This window comes from Leptosomus discolor, chromosome 27, assembly GCF_034619465.1.
Source record: "Leptosomus discolor isolate bLepDis1 chromosome 27, bLepDis1.hap2, whole genome shotgun sequence".
Lineage (NCBI taxonomy): Eukaryota > Metazoa > Chordata > Aves > Leptosomiformes > Leptosomidae > Leptosomus > Leptosomus discolor.
Window position 1 is genome coordinate 2,297,374 of NC_141417.1, and position 16,079 is coordinate 2,313,452.

The 16,079-nt window shown below is 50.5% G+C and overlaps 2 protein-coding genes across 2 annotated transcripts; both read left to right on the forward strand.

Annotated features, from left to right (window-relative positions):
- The first annotated feature begins 311 nt into the window (after positions 1–311).
- LOC104342972 (keratin, type II cuticular Hb2-like) lies at positions 312–8,466 on the forward strand. The gene is given in 11 exon segments (XM_009946732.2): positions 312–363; positions 775–829; positions 1,619–1,934; positions 1,936–2,008; positions 2,011–2,075; positions 2,673–2,850; positions 3,694–3,795; positions 3,798–3,889; positions 4,226–4,351; positions 4,735–4,946; positions 8,409–8,466. Coding segments are annotated over 11 exon segments (1,329 nt in total).
- Positions 8,467–8,759: 293 nt separating this feature from the next.
- On the forward strand, positions 8,760–12,312 carry LOC104342973 (keratin, type II cytoskeletal cochleal-like). Its single transcript, XM_086478690.1, has 8 exons — positions 8,760–9,083; positions 9,553–9,761; positions 10,265–10,325; positions 10,582–10,677; positions 10,950–11,114; positions 11,271–11,405; positions 11,769–11,987; positions 12,274–12,312. Exons 1-8 carry the CDS (start codon positions 8,760–8,762, stop codon positions 12,310–12,312), a joined length of 1,248 nt encoding a protein of 415 aa, XP_086334816.1.
- The last annotated feature ends 3,767 nt before the right edge of the window (positions 12,313–16,079 follow it).

Here is a 16,079-nt window from a genome sequence, read left to right on the forward strand (position 1 = left end):
GCAGATCGAAGCTGGGCTGGCTCAGACAAGCTGGCAGTACTGACCTCTGCTCAGGTCTGTAATTAAAAACCCAAGAGAGAGAAAGGGAGAAAAGAAGCCAACGTGACTTCTTCCATTCCACGGAAGATGCCAACTATCACATGCAGCAGCTGTTCTCCAGCATCCAGGACCCAATCATGAAAGATGCTGAGCACTCTGAACTCCTTTTAGGCCGAGTCCCAAAAAGTGCTTAGCACATACAACTCCCACACAGCTTTACCCTAAAACGTTGTGCGGCCAAATGAGGCAGGCCAGCTTTCAGGCTTGCATGCATGAACTTCTCTCTGATCCTCTTCATGGAGCAGAACATGTTCTCAGGCCGTGGTGAATGCCAAGAAAATCACATAAAAGCAAATGCACCTTCAGAAAAGGCTGGGATCTTCAGGGTTAAGCTCTCAGTGTTACGGAGGCAATAGAATTAAGAGGGTTCCCACCCATGGCACACAGCCCTTTTGACGTTTCTGCAACGACGGGACTGAAAAGTCACCTATTTCATTTCCTAGGAAAGACTTACCTGCCTTTCCTGCATCTTTGTCACTCTGAACCCGCCTCCTTTGCTGAAAAATAACCAAATAAATAGATAAATAAATAAATACAGCCCAAACTTACATTCACAGGGATTTGCCAAACAATTTCACCAGAAAGAAAAGACCAAGCTCAGTTCTCCTGTAAGCTATTCCCCATGGAGGTGTCAACCTATCCGACCAGTGTCAGTCACACTCCCCCCAAAACTAGGGAGAACAACAGACTCCCTTCTTCAGGGCATTCAGCAGAGGAGAGAAGCACACAGGTAGCTTGAGAGATCACCTCGATCTGTTAAACCTTTCCCTTTGATTTTTCTCTGGTTGGTGCAAAGGTCTGAGCTGGAAAATCTTTCATGCATTCTCCTGCTCTCGCACCCCCTTCCGCTGCGCCCGTTTTCTGCTTGTAGTGACAGACCAGCAGAGCCCTAGCACCAAGAAATACGCTCACACGGGTCCATCTCCAGTCCCAAGGGAATTAGAAAACTGTTCTTGAGGCCAACAAAATTACAGAGGTCAAATGAAAGAAAGAAAGGAGTAAATTACAGAATTAGGCTAACAAAAGGAGCAACTCTGATGAAAGGCTAACGCAGCACCAAACCAAATCAGCCCCAGTGTTTGGATGCCTAGAATATTCCCAGAGGTTTAACTCAGATTCTTCTTTTCCCACACGTAAAACAAAGCAATGGTCCTTCCCTTGCTCCCAGTGCCCTGCAAACATCAAAAGATTGGTTCTGCTTCTCTCTTTCATGTTTACTACAAAAAAAGGGAGGTTTGTAAACGCAGTTTTTATGGGACCAGGGATTCCCTCCCATTCAAATCGAGTGGGATATTACCAAACAACCTAAGCTCATAAACACCTTTTTAAATGGGTCTTTTGGGGCTGGTTGTGCAGCCAAAGCCTGTTTTCCTGGGACATAAAAAGGTGAAAGCTCTGCTTCTCATTGCAGAGGGTTTCTGGCTGGGTTAGTTCACGTGTCTCCTGCTCCTGCGTTCAGCTGCTCCCTCTGCCTTCTTTCCCTTTCGAGATGGTCTTGACATCTTGCCAATCCTACCAGAGTTGGGGGCAGGAGGAGTTTCAGCTCTTGCTCTGCTGTGATCCCCAGAAGCGTGAAGGGAGACGCTGTCAGCACCACCACATGCCAGGGAGGCGGTGGTGCGGGGTGCCCCAGGCTGGGATGCTTCGGCAGCAGAAGCCTCGGTGGCCACGCAGGCTGCAAGCCCAAGCCAGCGATCGGCGGCCGTCACCTACCGCGGTGTGGCTGCAGCCCCTCGAGGATGGGGTCGGGCTGTGGAGGTGCTGCCTTTGTCCGCAGGGTCGGTGCAGCCCTGGGGGTCTGCATAGCCATTGCCGAGGTCACAGTCAAGAAGCATCGGCTCCTCGAGCTCCTTGAAGCTCCGGCCGCTCAAGCTGGAGATGGACCCAAACCGTCAGTCGGTGAAGGAACGCTAAAGAAGCGGATCAAGACCCTCAAGAACAAATTTGCATTTTTCATTGGCAAGGCAAGAGAAGAGGTGCCCGGCTCAACGGGCGCCGCAGCTGCAGAGCCGTAACAAGGTGCCGTACGGCCCATCCGAGACAAGGAACACAAGTGCCAAACCAACAGCAGCCAAAACTCACAGCCTGACTCCGCAGGATGTTTTAGGGGTTTTGCAAGGAGGACATTTTGCACCGCCTTAAGAGTAAAAAGGCGCATTCAGTGGTAGGCAAGAAGGCATTTTCATGCTCCAAGAGCACTGCAAAGCAGTCTTATTGCAAATAACAATCAAGCTTTGCTGCTACATGCAAAGCTCATTCTCTAATGCCCCATTTTTATATCACTTCAGTAGAATTACTGCTGACTTATCCCAGTCTCCTTCGGTGCTGAGTCTAACTTGGTGCTTTCTGCATAACAACAACCAGGACATTTGTCTGAGGAACCTTCTTAGGAGAAGACGCTTCCTGACAGATCTTAAACGCTCGCCTTCTCCATTCACCTGATACCATCCTGAATGACTCACAGATTTTCTCCCTCAATTTGCCAATTCTGGGACTGTAATTGTTCATTTCTCTGTCACCAGTAGAACAAATCACTATACTTTGAATGCTTTACTTCTGGGTTTCAAGCCCAGCGCCTGGAGCAACAGAACAAGCTGCTGGAGACCAAACAGGGATTTCTATGGGAACAAAAGCGTTACAGGAGCAATATCGAGCCAATGTTTGGAACTTATACTGGCAACTTGAAGAGGCAGCTGCATGTTCTGGGAAGTGACGGAGCCAAGCTGGAAACAGAACTGAGCACCATGCAGGGTATCACGGTATCATTTCCTACAGGAAGCTGCTGGAGGGAAAAGAGAGCCAGTGGGTGCTGGTACAACCCTGCAGGATGCTCACACGGAAGATTACAAGAAACAGTAACTTTAAAAAAAGATAAAAGCTCCAAAACCAGCACTAGAACTGATCTCGTCTAATTATTGGGTGGCAACTGCTGCACGAGATGCAAGATCTCCTCCAGGTGTATATGTGTAGGACTTGCACCAGCATTGTTCTCCATGCCAAGGTTGAGCATTTGGAGGTGGTAGAGGAAGATTAGATTGATTTTCTTGCTTAAGCTGAATAACGAGGAGCAAAATGACCTTTTGTCTTCTCCTTGCAGGTATGAAGAGGAAACCCACTGGCAAACACACGCAGAGAATAAGATTACGCACGCAGAGAATGAGATTGTTATCTCAAAAAGGTTAAGAGTATTTCAAACCAGCTCAAATACTTATTCTGGGCTTTTAGAATGAAGAGCAGCCAATATCGCTGGAAAGAGAGGATGAGACTGCCTCTCACTCTCCAGAGACTCTAGAGGGACCTAAAGGCCAGCTTTTGGGAAGATTTAATTAAAAGAGTTGAATCCCACCTTAAGTGAGTCAGTTTTAGCCAAGCTTCTTCATTTGGGATGTTTGTATTCCCCAACGGGTCAACCCCCTTCTTTCTCTTTCTCTGTCTCTAGTGATTTTTTCGTCTTCTGCCCAAGAGGATAAGACAGCAAAGCAATTCAATAGCATGGTAAAATTTGTGTCCTTGAAAAGAGCAGCCCTAAACTGAGCTGGAAGCCAAGGTAGAGCGCACCACATCTCCTTGTCCCCATGCCACGGCGATCCGCAGGGAAAACGCCCCCAGTGCAGACGACCTTGCTGCTGCCCCAAGGAAATCACGCATCCCCCATGTTGGATACTTCTGTTATTGTGCAAATGGACAACGATGAAGCCCGGACGTGGATGACATCACCGATGTCAAAGCTCAACATGACGACGTCGCCAAAAGAAGCCAGAGCGAGGCAGAGTCCTGGCGCTACAGCAAGGTGAGTCACGATGGACACGCACAAAAGTAGTTAGGTCCCACTTCTGCTATGGGCTCTGCTTCTTCAGGCTTCCTAATTCGGGTTGAATAGGCTTTTTAAAGGTCTGCTTTCTTAGCCACCTGTTGTGTTTTCCCTATTGGGATACATCCTCTGCAAATGCCTTCACACACAGTGCTGCTGCTGTGTACATGAGTCATTCGTGTCCCCCAGCGACAAAGGTTTTTGCCTTAAAGCTCAAGATCCGGGACTGCGGCCCCAGAACCCCATAGCAGGTTTAATTACTGACTCATCTCCTCACTCTGGTATTTACTTTCATCGTGTTTTCTCTCTCCTTAGTATGAGGAACCGAGAGAAACCACTGGCAAACACCATGACAGCTCACGTAACACAGAGAACGAAATTGTGGAGCTGAACTGGGTGATTCAGAGACTTACTGGAGAATGTGAAAACACCAAAGCCCAGGTAAGGATGACTCAGGGGCAATAATGTGTCAATTGCAGCTCCCAGGTTGTGGCTTTCCAGAACTCCTCTGCTACAGCAAGTAGCAATAAAGCCAGTTTTGATGAAACACATGTCAGCTGCTTAAGACTTGCCTATAATCCGGAGCGCAGAGCAAACTGCTCTGTTACGACTAATGACTGAACTACCATGAGTAGAGACCTGCAGTGAGAAGACAACACATACTCAGCTAGGCAGAGAGAATCGTCCTAGAGTTAGAAGTTTACCTACGGAGCGTGGAAATACAACAAAGTGCAGGCGGATGAACACACAGACAGATTCAAGAGCTCTGAACTACTCAAAGCACATGCAAATAAGCGGCAGCAATGAAAATCTCCTACCTGCAGAGATGCAAACTGGAAGGAGCCATTGCTGAAGCCGAGGAGCACGGGGAAGCGGTTGACAAGGATGCAAAGTGCAAACTCGCTGAGCTAGAGGTATCCCTGCAGAAGGTGCAGCAGGACACGGCCTGCGAGTACCAGGAGCTCATGAACGTCAGGCTGGCCCTGGGCATTGAGATCGGGACCTACAGGAAGCTGCTGGAGGGAGAAGAGAGCCGGTGGGTGCTGGTACAACCCTGCAGGATGCTCACAAGGAGGAAACAGTACCACATCTAACCCCACAACCACCTTTCACAGTCTGCCTGATAAGCCACCACCTCTGTAAGTGCAGCAAATCCCACTGAGACCCGACGTCCTAGGGAGTGACACTTTCCAAAGCGCTTTCCAGCATTTATGGACCCAAACACATTTCAAAGTCAAAAGCTCCCAATGCACTCAGGCACTTCGGTTTTCCCCCAAATGGAAGACCTTGCGTGAATAAAGATAACATCTTGTGCAGCCTGAGGTCTTATCAAGCCAAAGGCTTGGCCACAGTCGTGCCTGGCCACCTTTGCCACCCCGGCTGAAATGACTGGGTACCTCTCCGTACGCCAGCTAATTGAGGGGACCGAGGGAAAGCCCTAGGACAGGACTTGTTCATGTGCACACACAGAGCCAAAGCAAAACCCTTCCTCTGCTCGGGAATGACACCAGGCTCAGGAAAACTTCCTCACAGGCAGAAGCCACAGTCTAGTCATGGCAGGTCCAAGGCACTTGCCTGGCCTGCCGGCCGATGCCCACATTCCCAAAGCTGCCAATTATTGGCCAGTTATAAGGACACACACTAAATATGGACTTTGGCTTTTCACATCTCCATTTTCCCCATCCCTCTAACGCTGTGTGCAGATGGTGGCTGCCCCGTGAACATTTTAAGCACCAGACAAATCCCTATCCCTCCTAGTCCCCCCGGATCTACTCTGCAGGACTGAAATACCGAGCTGCAATATTTTCTCTGCAGCTGCGTGCTGACCCCCAGGAAGAGTCATGTGCAATACTCACCCATGCTTTGGTGGCAGCTGCTCTTCCAGCAGCAGATCCCTATTCAGAAGCGGAGATCTAGAGACCAGAGGAGACTTGTGTGGCAAAAGCATCACTGATTCTGGAGACATCAGTGTTCTTTGTACCACCATGGGAGGATACAGTGCTGTGAGTGGGAAGAGCTCCAATCTCGGACTTGTGTCCTCCTAAAGTTCAAAGTACTAAAAAAACAACAAGCATTTGAGAGGAGGGCCCTCACTCCACCAGTTTGTATCAGCAGCAGGCTGCTAACAGCACACACAGAAAACACAGAGGGGATTTTAAAGCTTTCAGACCAGTCTACGTTGCTTATTCCCTGTACCATTCCCTACTGTTACAAAACTTGCTCTTTTCGGTACCTTGTGCTGTAGGTTTACAACTTGTCTCTTCCCAAAGTTTGCCCGTTCCTCCTGGGTTGCGCAGGTCTTGCAAAGCCGGGACAGCAATGCTGTTTGAAAAAGGCAGCACGCAGTCAGCACAGCATATGTGTTAAGGAACCACTTGCCTGGGAAGATAACTGGGTCAAAATCAGTAAGCGATAGAAGTTTCTGCTCCTCCAGCGGATGGACACGACCGCAAGGAAAAGCTAAAAGTCAAAGGGAGCAGAGAAGTCTTACCTAGATCATCCAATTCCTCTGTGAGGCTTGTTGTTTGCCTTTACCTGTTTTTTTTCCTATTTCTCCCCAATAAACTGACACAGTAAATCTGAGATCACATGCTATAGCTCCTCTTTTCAGAGTTACAAAACACACAGTAATGAGACAATTAAAAAAACCGAGCCCAAACTCAAATCAAGGCCGAGGCCATCTCTCATTAGAGTCCCCACAGCATCCACTGGCTTTTGGAAAATGTGGGGTGCAGAGCTGGTCCATGGGAACAGGGAGGGCGGTGAGGAGATCAGGTCCCAGCACGTCACCCACCACTCTCCTCCAGTGTCCATCATTCAGCGAACATCACACCTTGACCTAATCCCCTAAAACCAGGACAAAAGAGGTGGGGGGCAACTCCCTGGGGCCTGAAAAATCACCGTGGAATGACAGACCTGCTAGGAGTGGCTACAGCCAGGCTGCGTGAAAGCAGCTGGGGTGCAAGAGGTCACGGGAACAGGAACAAAACCAGGCGATATTTTCCTGCTCTGAAGCCTGTGGTAGGCTGGGAAAGGAGGAATTCTCCCATTAAAAAGCTTTTCCAAAACAAAAGCTTTTTTTTTTGTTTTAAAAAAATTACTATTTTTCCATTAAAACAAAAAAAAAGCAGCACTTTCTCACATCTCACTCCCAACACTCTCAACCCAATTTGAACTATTTGCCTTCACTGAGCTAGCTCAAAACATCTCAGGTTCTTTTGGAGTCCGTTCAACAACATACTCAGCTGCCTTTCCCTGTCGCACTGCAGAACCTGCAGCTTTATCCACGGCCCCTCTCTCCCTTCGGGTCAGGCTCCCGGCAAGCCCAGCCTCATGCAACCCCTGTCCTCAGATTTCTGTCCAAAAGCGCTGTACGGTTGTGTCTGGTGACAGTTGTCGCATCAAAACCAGAAAGTGTTTCCTAGGATGACAACGTGGAGAGAAGAGGTGCAGCCAGAGAGCCATAAAATACAACTACAGTCTGGAGCAGCATGGTCTGACACGTGGGGACTGAGGACAACCACAAGATTAACCCTTGATCTTCTCAGGGCCTGTTCCCCTAAGGATGTCTGTGAGCCAAAGCGTCCAAGAGCTCCCAGGTTCCCGAGCGAAGCTGGTAATTCCGGCTCGCAGTTGTAACCGACCACTGAATAGGGAAAGAAATGCAGTAAACAAACCAAAATCATTAGTTTGAAACTTCCACCCTGCCCCTATGAAACAAGCTGCCCTCCCACGCAGCGACGCGGGCGCTAACGCTATCCCCGTCCTTCCAAGGACCCACGCATGCGTGTGACCAGCAAAGCCAGGAAGAATCCCAGCCCTGACGCCGCAACGAGGGCACTTGCCCAACATAGGAGGCGAAGGACCACGCCTGGCCCTGCCCCAGACCAGGTGGGAACCCAGCCTCCAAGCTGAGGGGAGGTTGGGACACCAGTTTTCCGAGGATTTGGTCAATAAGACCGTCTGCAAAAGCTACCATGTTCCAAGCTTTGGGTTCAATTTCAACTAATCAGCAATTCCCCCCAAATAAATCACCATGTTGGAAAACACTCATATCGGCGACCTGCAGAAAAACCACCTTGAGAAATCAATTTGGCCCCACAGAGGTTTCCCTCTTACTAAAACACGATGCCTTTTTATAGGCAGAACCCACAAAACGTGGTCACTTACCACTAACCTGCCTGCAAGACTTTGTTCATTAATTCTCAGTAAATTCATGTTCGTTACTGACAGTTTTTATTAAACAGCAGGCTGAATCACGTGCTCCTTCAAAGCTCTTACTTGCAAGCTGAGGCACCAGCAAAACGTAAAGATCTTTGATAGTGAAGCATTTTATGTTTTCAAAGTCTCAGTTCCACTTCATCCAACCTATGAAAAGGGGAACGTGCAATTTTTGCCACGTCTCCTGAAGACAATTCACCCAGCACGATTCCCCTAATTTTTGTTGCTGTGACCCAGGACCTAAATATGACCCCTCTGACTTAACCGCATTCTTCAGACCTTTATGGGGCAAATATGCTGCTGCTTTCGCTGTCGGCAAGCGCAACGTATGCTAAGCAGTTCACATTCTTTGCATCATAAACATTTTGTGGAAGTTTCACGCAGCCTCGCCCCGTGTTCCACACAAATAAAAGGAAGAAGGTGCTCCTCTGAGGTCAGAGGGAACTGCACCCTGGAATCTGCTCCCAGTGCACTGCCTGTACCAATCCCTCTCCCACCAGCAACCATGGCCTGCTGCTCCTGCGGCATCAGCTCTGGCCACGCCGTCAGGAATTTCAGCTCTTCCTCTGTGGCTCTTCCCAGGAATCGATGGAGTTTCAGCGCTGTCTTGTGTCACTGGGGTGGTAGCATGGGCTACCGCGGTTTGGGTTACTTCAGCAGCAGAAGTCTTGATGGTATGGCACGCTCCAGGCCCAGAATAGCTGCTGGAAGATGTCCTCCTCCGAGACATGGCTTTGGTGCAGCTGGCACAGGGTTCGGCTACAGAGGCGCTGGCTTTGGCTACAGGGTTGGTGGAGTCTCCAGGCCACGCATCATCACACCCATCACCATCGACAAGCAACTGCTCCAACTGCTCGGACTGGAACTCGGTCCCAACACGCAACCAGTGAAGTACCAAGAGGAGGAGCAGATCAAGACCCTTAACAACAAATTTGCTTCTTTCATTGACAAGGTGAGCTGAGAACCCCTCCCCAGCTCCGGTTCGCAGGCACTGGAGTCCAAGTGAGGTGTCTACCGTGGAACCCTGGTAAGACAACTCATCTCAGACATTGAGGGCAACTTGCATTAGGGTGCCAGTTGGGCACCACGGTGTTCATGAGCCACTGGAGAAGCTTCAGTGTCCAGGCATTACTGCTCAGATCTCTAGGCCTGACTACAGGGAGGGAACAAGATAAACCAGTTTCATCAACCTTCCAGCTCCTTCCCATCCCCAATTTATTGGAAATCTCTCCTTTCTAGGAGTGCTTATGTTTTTTGTGCATTTCCACATGGGTGGCCCAGAACAGAAGCACACCGGACTAGGAGACGCCGCATTCACGCGTACCAAGAGCAGGAACGCATCTCACCGCTGTTGAATGGACAGTGGCTCTCATGAGCTTTCAATCCTCACCTCGCTTCCTATTTTGCCTTCTGGGATTCAGGTTCGATTCCTGGAACAGCAGAACAAGGCGCTGGAGAACAGGCAGAGCTTTCTGCAGGGTCAAAACCACGGCATGAATACCACCACGCCCGCGTTAGAGGCTTATATTGGTAACTTGAAGAAGCAGCTGGAAGCACTGGGGTGCCACAGAGCCCAGTTAGAAACAGACCTGACAGCAGCACAGCAGATTTTGGAAACCAACAAGAAAATGTAAGTAAAAAACAGAGAAAAGAGAATGCAGGGCTCAAAATGTTGTTCGAGATTTGTAGAGAGGCAGAGACTGAACTTTTCATGGGAGTAAATGGTTCCCAGAGAACTAGTAGGTAGATGGAGAGATCTACCAGGATCTTGGTATATAAAACAAGGTCCCAATTTACCGAGAGACGGAGGAAACAGAGGATTGTCTCTCTTCCAGGTTCTCTTTCTCTCCTTCCTAATTCAAGGAACTAACATTTAGAAATGTTCAGCAGCTGTTTGTCGTGGCAGAGGTCAAATGAGAACAGTCCTGCTGCTAATTTGCAAAGATGCAGAAACCCCTCTGAACACGTGTGCTTTCCCATGGGCTGGGAAGCAAGACCAAAGCATCCGAAAACACTGTTCGGGGAGAAGGGAAACAACTGAGGAGTTTCACTTCTTGAAAGAAGGCCTGCAGAAACCCAAACAAACGTGTAACTGTGCTGAACTGCAAGAAAATCTCCCGTTTTCCCACGCAGGTACAAGGACAAACGCAGCCAGGGGACGTGCGCAGAGAGTGAGTTTATTGCCCTGAAGAAGGTAAGCACGGGGCTGTTTGAACTCTCCTCTCCAGGCCGAGGTCTTTGGGGCGATTTATTTCCCAAAAGCATCACACAAAACAAGTACAAGCAGGAGCTGGTGCTTGGCTTTGCTTGAACTCAAATCAGCAGCAACTGCGTCATCGGGAGCTGGCGCACAGTCACGGTACCAGCACCGAAAGTCCCTCACCCCAAGGGTAGCCCTGAGTCTGCTCTCACTAACAAACTTCCTCCTTCTCTCCCCGACGCGTCTCCAGGACGCAGACTGTTTTTTCTTCAACAAAGCAGAGCTGGAAGCCAAGGTGGGAAGCCTGAAAGAAGAGGCTGAATTCCTGAGAATGTTACACAAAGAGGTAAGAAGCCTCCCTGCTGTCCAGCCATCCTTTGCATTTCCCATCTGGATTTTGAGGCTGCTTATCCCAAAGGAGAGAGGAAGAGGGGGGGTAACGCAGGGCAGCAGTCACCCCTTGTGGTGAAAGGTGAGACTCAGCAACTCACCTCTGCATGGTCACGGCAAAGGGGGGACCAAGTTGCACCATGTGGGTGACACACCAGCTTGGGGCTGGACTGGGGGCGCAGCAGGACCAGCATCTCTCCGACCAGCTTAACCCCGTGCTGCCACCAGGAAATCCACCAGCTGCAGGCCCAGATCCCAGATACTTCCGTGGTCGTACAGATGGACAACAGCAGAGATCTCGACTTGGATGGCATCATTGCGGACATCAAGGCTCAGTACAAGGACGTGGCCCACAGGAGCCAGGCAGAAGCACAGGCCTGGTGTGAAAGCAAGGTGAGAAAACCTGGCAGAGGGTGGGTTTGGGTGCAGTTTCTCTCTTCAGACCAACTTTAAACTCACAGAAACACCCCCCACTCTCCTGATTTGCTCCGATTTAACTCAAAGCCTGTGTTTTTGGGATATGCAACCATGTCTTTTGGGCTTTTTTAGTTTGAGAAGCTGCTAGTCGCTGCAGGCAGAAATGCCGACAGCCTGCGAGAGACAAAAAACAAGATAGCTGAGCTGACGTGGATAGTCAAGAGACTGAACAGCGAAGCCAGAAGCGCCAAGGACCCGGTGAGCACAGCCAGGTCTGGTTGTTTCAGCAGGGCAGAGCGCGAATTGCTGTTCCCGCGAGCTCCCACACCCAAATTAAACGGTGCTGTAGCACCTTGCAAAGAGCGTTCATGAACTTGGATTCTGCTCCAACTAGGGCTGCATTAAAGCCCAACTCGTGCAGTACCCGGAGGCAGGTGAGGTTACAGCATCCCATCCCCTGTGAGCGACACGAGGGAGCACTGAACCTGCACATCCAGCCCCCTCTGCCAGAGGGGACTGCGTGTCCATGGGCTGGAAGCGCAACCAGACCTTAAACCCATCTCTTGATAGTTTGAAGATAGCAAGGGACAGCCAAGAGTGACGGTGTCTCGCCCCTTGCAGCGCTGCCAGCTGGAAGGCGCTGTGGCCGACGCGGAGCAGCACGGGGAAACGACCGTCAAGGATGCGACGCGCAAACTCCGTGAGCTGGAGACAGCCCTGCCACAGGCCAAGGCAGACCTGACCCGGCAGCTCCACGAGTACCAGGAGCTCATGAACGTCAAGCTGGCCCTGGACACGGCGATCGTCACCTATAGGAAGCTGCTGGAGGGCGAGGAGAGCGGAGAGCAGGTGAGCGACAGACCCGAGCAGGGCTGCACAAGCTACTGTAGGCGCACGTGTTGAAAGGAAAAACCACCGGGCAGGGCTCTTTCAGAGCTGCCGTGCTGCCAGTCAAGCTGATGCGGATCAGTTCTTCCCATCAGTCCTAACCAGTGCAAACCCACCCAAACAGCCAGCCCCGCTGCCTCCAAACAGCGAGAGACAGGCTAGAGAGGGTCAGGCTCACATCTGAGGCTAAAGGGCTTCGCATCTGAAAGCGGACTGAGAACACGCAACCTTTTCCCATTCCCTGCAGGCTCTGCGCAGCAGGCGGCTTCCCCGTCAACATCTGTAAGTTGGAGTATTCACCTTGTGCCAAACTCGGGCATCTGCTGCCTTTTCTCCAGGGAATTCCCCAAGCCAAAACGCAGCTTTGCTCTGCCTTTTGCAGCCGCTTGCCCTTCGCAGGGAGGTCTCACCACCGGCCCAGAGCCCGGCTTTGCAACAGCCCCTGCGTCAGCCAACTCGTGCTGGACCAGCAGCGTGGGTGCCTGCGGCACGGCGGCGAGCAGCTGCAGGGTTAGCAGCCGGAGCACCAGGAGCTCCCACGTGAAGGTGGCGTCCGTGATCAAGTCAGCCAGGAGAAACACGCAACGAGCTACAGATCTACGGCGAGGCTGGAAACAAAGCAACACGCACACCTTTCTGCCAACACACAGCAACAGCCAAGCTGGAGCTGGTCTGCACCCAGCTCCCCCAGACCGCGTGCCCATCTTCCGTCACATGGGGATACAAAATCCAGAGAGGTCTTTTCTAGGCTCAAGAGTTTTGCTATTCCTGCTAGGGAATCTAGGAGCGAGAAGGGCTAAAATCCTCCTCATCATTCCCATCATGCAGTTAAAACAAGTGCCTTTGGTGTAGTTCCCTGGTCTTTCCACTCCTACAGACTCAAGGATTAAAATGAAGTGGGAGAGAGAGAACACCTTCTACCTCAGAGTATTTTCATTAGAGCTTTATCCGGTCCAGTTACCTTAGCAGCTCCCGCGCTGGATCAACCTACTTTTATCAGTCAGCCTTTTAGACAACACATACACCCCTGGCATGAGCAGAACTCACCCAAAAATGGCCCAGCTTGCAGCTTCCCTACACATTGCATCAATTTCATTGATTATCTGCCCCAAAGGATAGATCCCAAGGGCTGTTGCTGTTTGAAGGCAGTTTGCTTATGTACTTGCATTACCTGTTTTGAAATTGATCCTCAATTTTCCTTTTTCTTCCGGGTTTCTAATGGTCTGGCTCATCTGTTGCCATAAATACAGTCATAACTGAAGGGTCTGGGGTCCAGAGTCTGCTGTCAGGTATGAAAGGAGCTGATCCATCGATGTCTGACCCCAAGACACAAAGCTCCTCTGAGATCTTGTTCAAGGGATCCAAACCCAACCTTAAACCCATGGGACCAGCATCAATTGCCTTCCCAGGCATCCAGTACCTAGCACACCGAACTGCTAGCTCAGTCCATTAACCCTGTTTGAAGGAAAAGGAGAAGTAGTGATTGATTTCTAATGATCATGTATTTTACCAATGGCTTTTATTCTAGTTTTAGTCTTGCATCTCCAATAAATTGACATAGCAACTCAGTTACCTTCATTCAACACTTTCATTTGGGGAAAGGGGGGGTTAATTCTTGCTTCTGCTCCAGGATCTCTGTAAGCCAGAGCTTACAGGGGTCTAAAGCAGGCACAGGCCGAGCCCTCCAACTGCTGGGAGCTCTTCCTTCCTAACCCAGACACGGCACCTCAATGGTCTCCCAGAGCCCCCAACACATCTATTCTCCATGCACATGAGCAGCTATGCAAGGAGAGGGCTTCCAACCTCTCTCCAGAGCCCCACTGAGTCCAAGGCACAGCCCTCTTCTTCCTCACACCTGCACGCAAGGAGCAGACTCCATTCCACCCAAAGCTGGGTGTTTACCACACAGCTGGCTGCCAGCAAGGCACGAGAAACAGGTGCTTCCCAGGTGAGATGCCTTCATTAGGACAGGGTGGAGCCCCAAATGACTTTTCCCCCAGGAAAAACAAACAAACACAAAAATTTAGAGGGCACTGACTAAGCAAAGATGCACTAGAATTTGCATAAAGCTAACTGAAACTTTTTATTATCATCATTGATTGCTAAATCCCCTTAAAACCCTCACCAATTGCCTCGAGTTGCCTGGGAACTCCTCAAAGCCAGATACCAGGAGCTGCTGGGTGGTTTTACACCCCCTTGTCCTTCCTCTCACCCTGGAGCTCATTGCAGTGACCTCCCCCTCAGGCAAAGCAGACCCAACTCCCAGCCCGTGCTCATACCTCTTCCCAGGCTGCAACTGCTCCAGCGCAAGAGCACAAAGCCCCACCACCTCCAGCAAGAGGCTGGAGGACCTCTTTTCATCTCCACTGCATGGGGTGTTGCCCTTTATAACCTCATCAAGCCAATTAGGCTTCCCATCAAGCTAATTAGGCTTCCCAGGTGGAAGCCTTCCCAGGATAGGAGTTGTCTCCCCCCCCACCTTACTCCTCCCTGCCCAGTGGAGCTGGGGACTCAGCCCAGCCCATACTGGTTTCGTGCCCTTTAATTCCTTTTAAACCCAAGATGAACATCTTAACCAACCTTGGAGCAGGGGTTTGGCCTCAGTAATTACTGAAAAACTGATGGAAACTGAAGCAAATGCGGCTTAAATACCAGGGAACCGAACAAAGCTCCCAAACATCTGCAGCCTTCTTCCCAGGCCTGGTTGCATCCAGGTCCTTGCCCCTCCCCGGCCTCAGTTTCCCTATAGAGAAGAACAGAACCTACCTCCTTTGTAAAACCCTCTGACATCCGTGGACAGAACCATGCCGCCGATGGCCTCAGTCCTGTTATTACAGTAACACACGTCCGACCTCGCATCCCAGCTGGTGGCACCGCAGTGCCACGGGGGTAGGCGGATGGAGCAAAGCGGCCGCATCCTGCAGCGCAGCCCAGAAGGGAACACCAGGGATGGTCAGCGGGCGCACAGCAATCAGCTGGGGCACTTAACCGGAGAGAGAAAACCAGGACAACTCACTTGGATGGGAGAAATACAGAAGCCTAGAGCAAGCAGAGAAGGCAGAAACACTCAAAGAAATACTGCTTAAAGTATTAGATGAAAACTTCCAAACTGTACTTAAATATTATAAACTATAATTCCTGCGCATTTGACCCTGCACAAAGCAAGAGGCAGAAGCTGAAGCGCTCTGAGCCTGGGCAGGGATAGCTGGGCTTTACACCTGCACGGAAACCAGCAATGGTGTAAGAAGGAAGAAAAGCAGTTTCACTGCTTTACGAGCTCAGGAAGCAGCAAAACTTCCTTGTAGCGTTGGCTTGGAAAGAGGAAATACTGCTGACCACCCAGATGAAGTTACCTGGGCATCTTTACTGCCTGTGAGTAAAGCACATGCATGGAGCCACCTGCCCAGCCATTAACACACTCTCACCAGGGCAGAGCTGTTAAGGTGTTTAACTGACATGATAATAACTGAGGTGTTTCAGGGATGAAGGCAACACTTACAGTGAGGGAGCTGTACTGTGGAAGGCTGAAACCACACAGCTGAGTACAGACAGATGGATGTGCTCCTGACGGCGTAGCGTTACCTGCCTAAAAGGTAACAGGAGGGAGAACGGGGCTGGGATGTCTTGTCCTTACCCTGCCCCAAAGCATGAACAGAGCAGCGGCCCTGAGGTGGCACCAGATGGGTCAAAGGACTGGCTCATTCCAGGAGGAACTGCCCTCTGCAATTGCCTTTCGCTCTCTGCTGGGCTCCATCTTTCCCTCAACTCACATTTGCAAAGCTGAGCGACCTCCAGCTTTCCCTGAATTCTTTGAGCCCAAATTCACAGCTCCTCCATGAACCACAGGAGCTTGCCGGGTCACTCCGACATCCAGACCAGGCGCGTTCCTGGCCCCGCACCAACATGAACATCCTTTGTGTATGATTTTATGCACATTTCAGATGTTTGTTATTCTTCTTAGTCACTGCTACAAGACAGGGAGGCCAAAAAATACTGCGTTGTGGGTCGTTTGACAGCTTTTTCTACCTTTCAATACCTCCGAGGCCTGCGGGC

Excerpts from the sequence above, each read along its gene's own strand:
- LOC104342973 (XM_086478690.1), top strand. The coding sequence starts at position 8,760 with ATGGGCTACCGCGGTTTGGGTTACTTCAGCAGCAGAAGTCTTGATGGT. Across the intron at positions 9,084-9,552 it reads TTGCTTCTTTCATTGACAAG|GTTCGATTCCTGGAACAGCA; the intron begins GTGAGCTGAGAA and ends TCTGGGATTCAG. Across the intron at positions 10,678-10,949 it reads TGAGAATGTTACACAAAGAG|GAAATCCACCAGCTGCAGGC; the intron begins GTAAGAAGCCTC and ends TGCTGCCACCAG.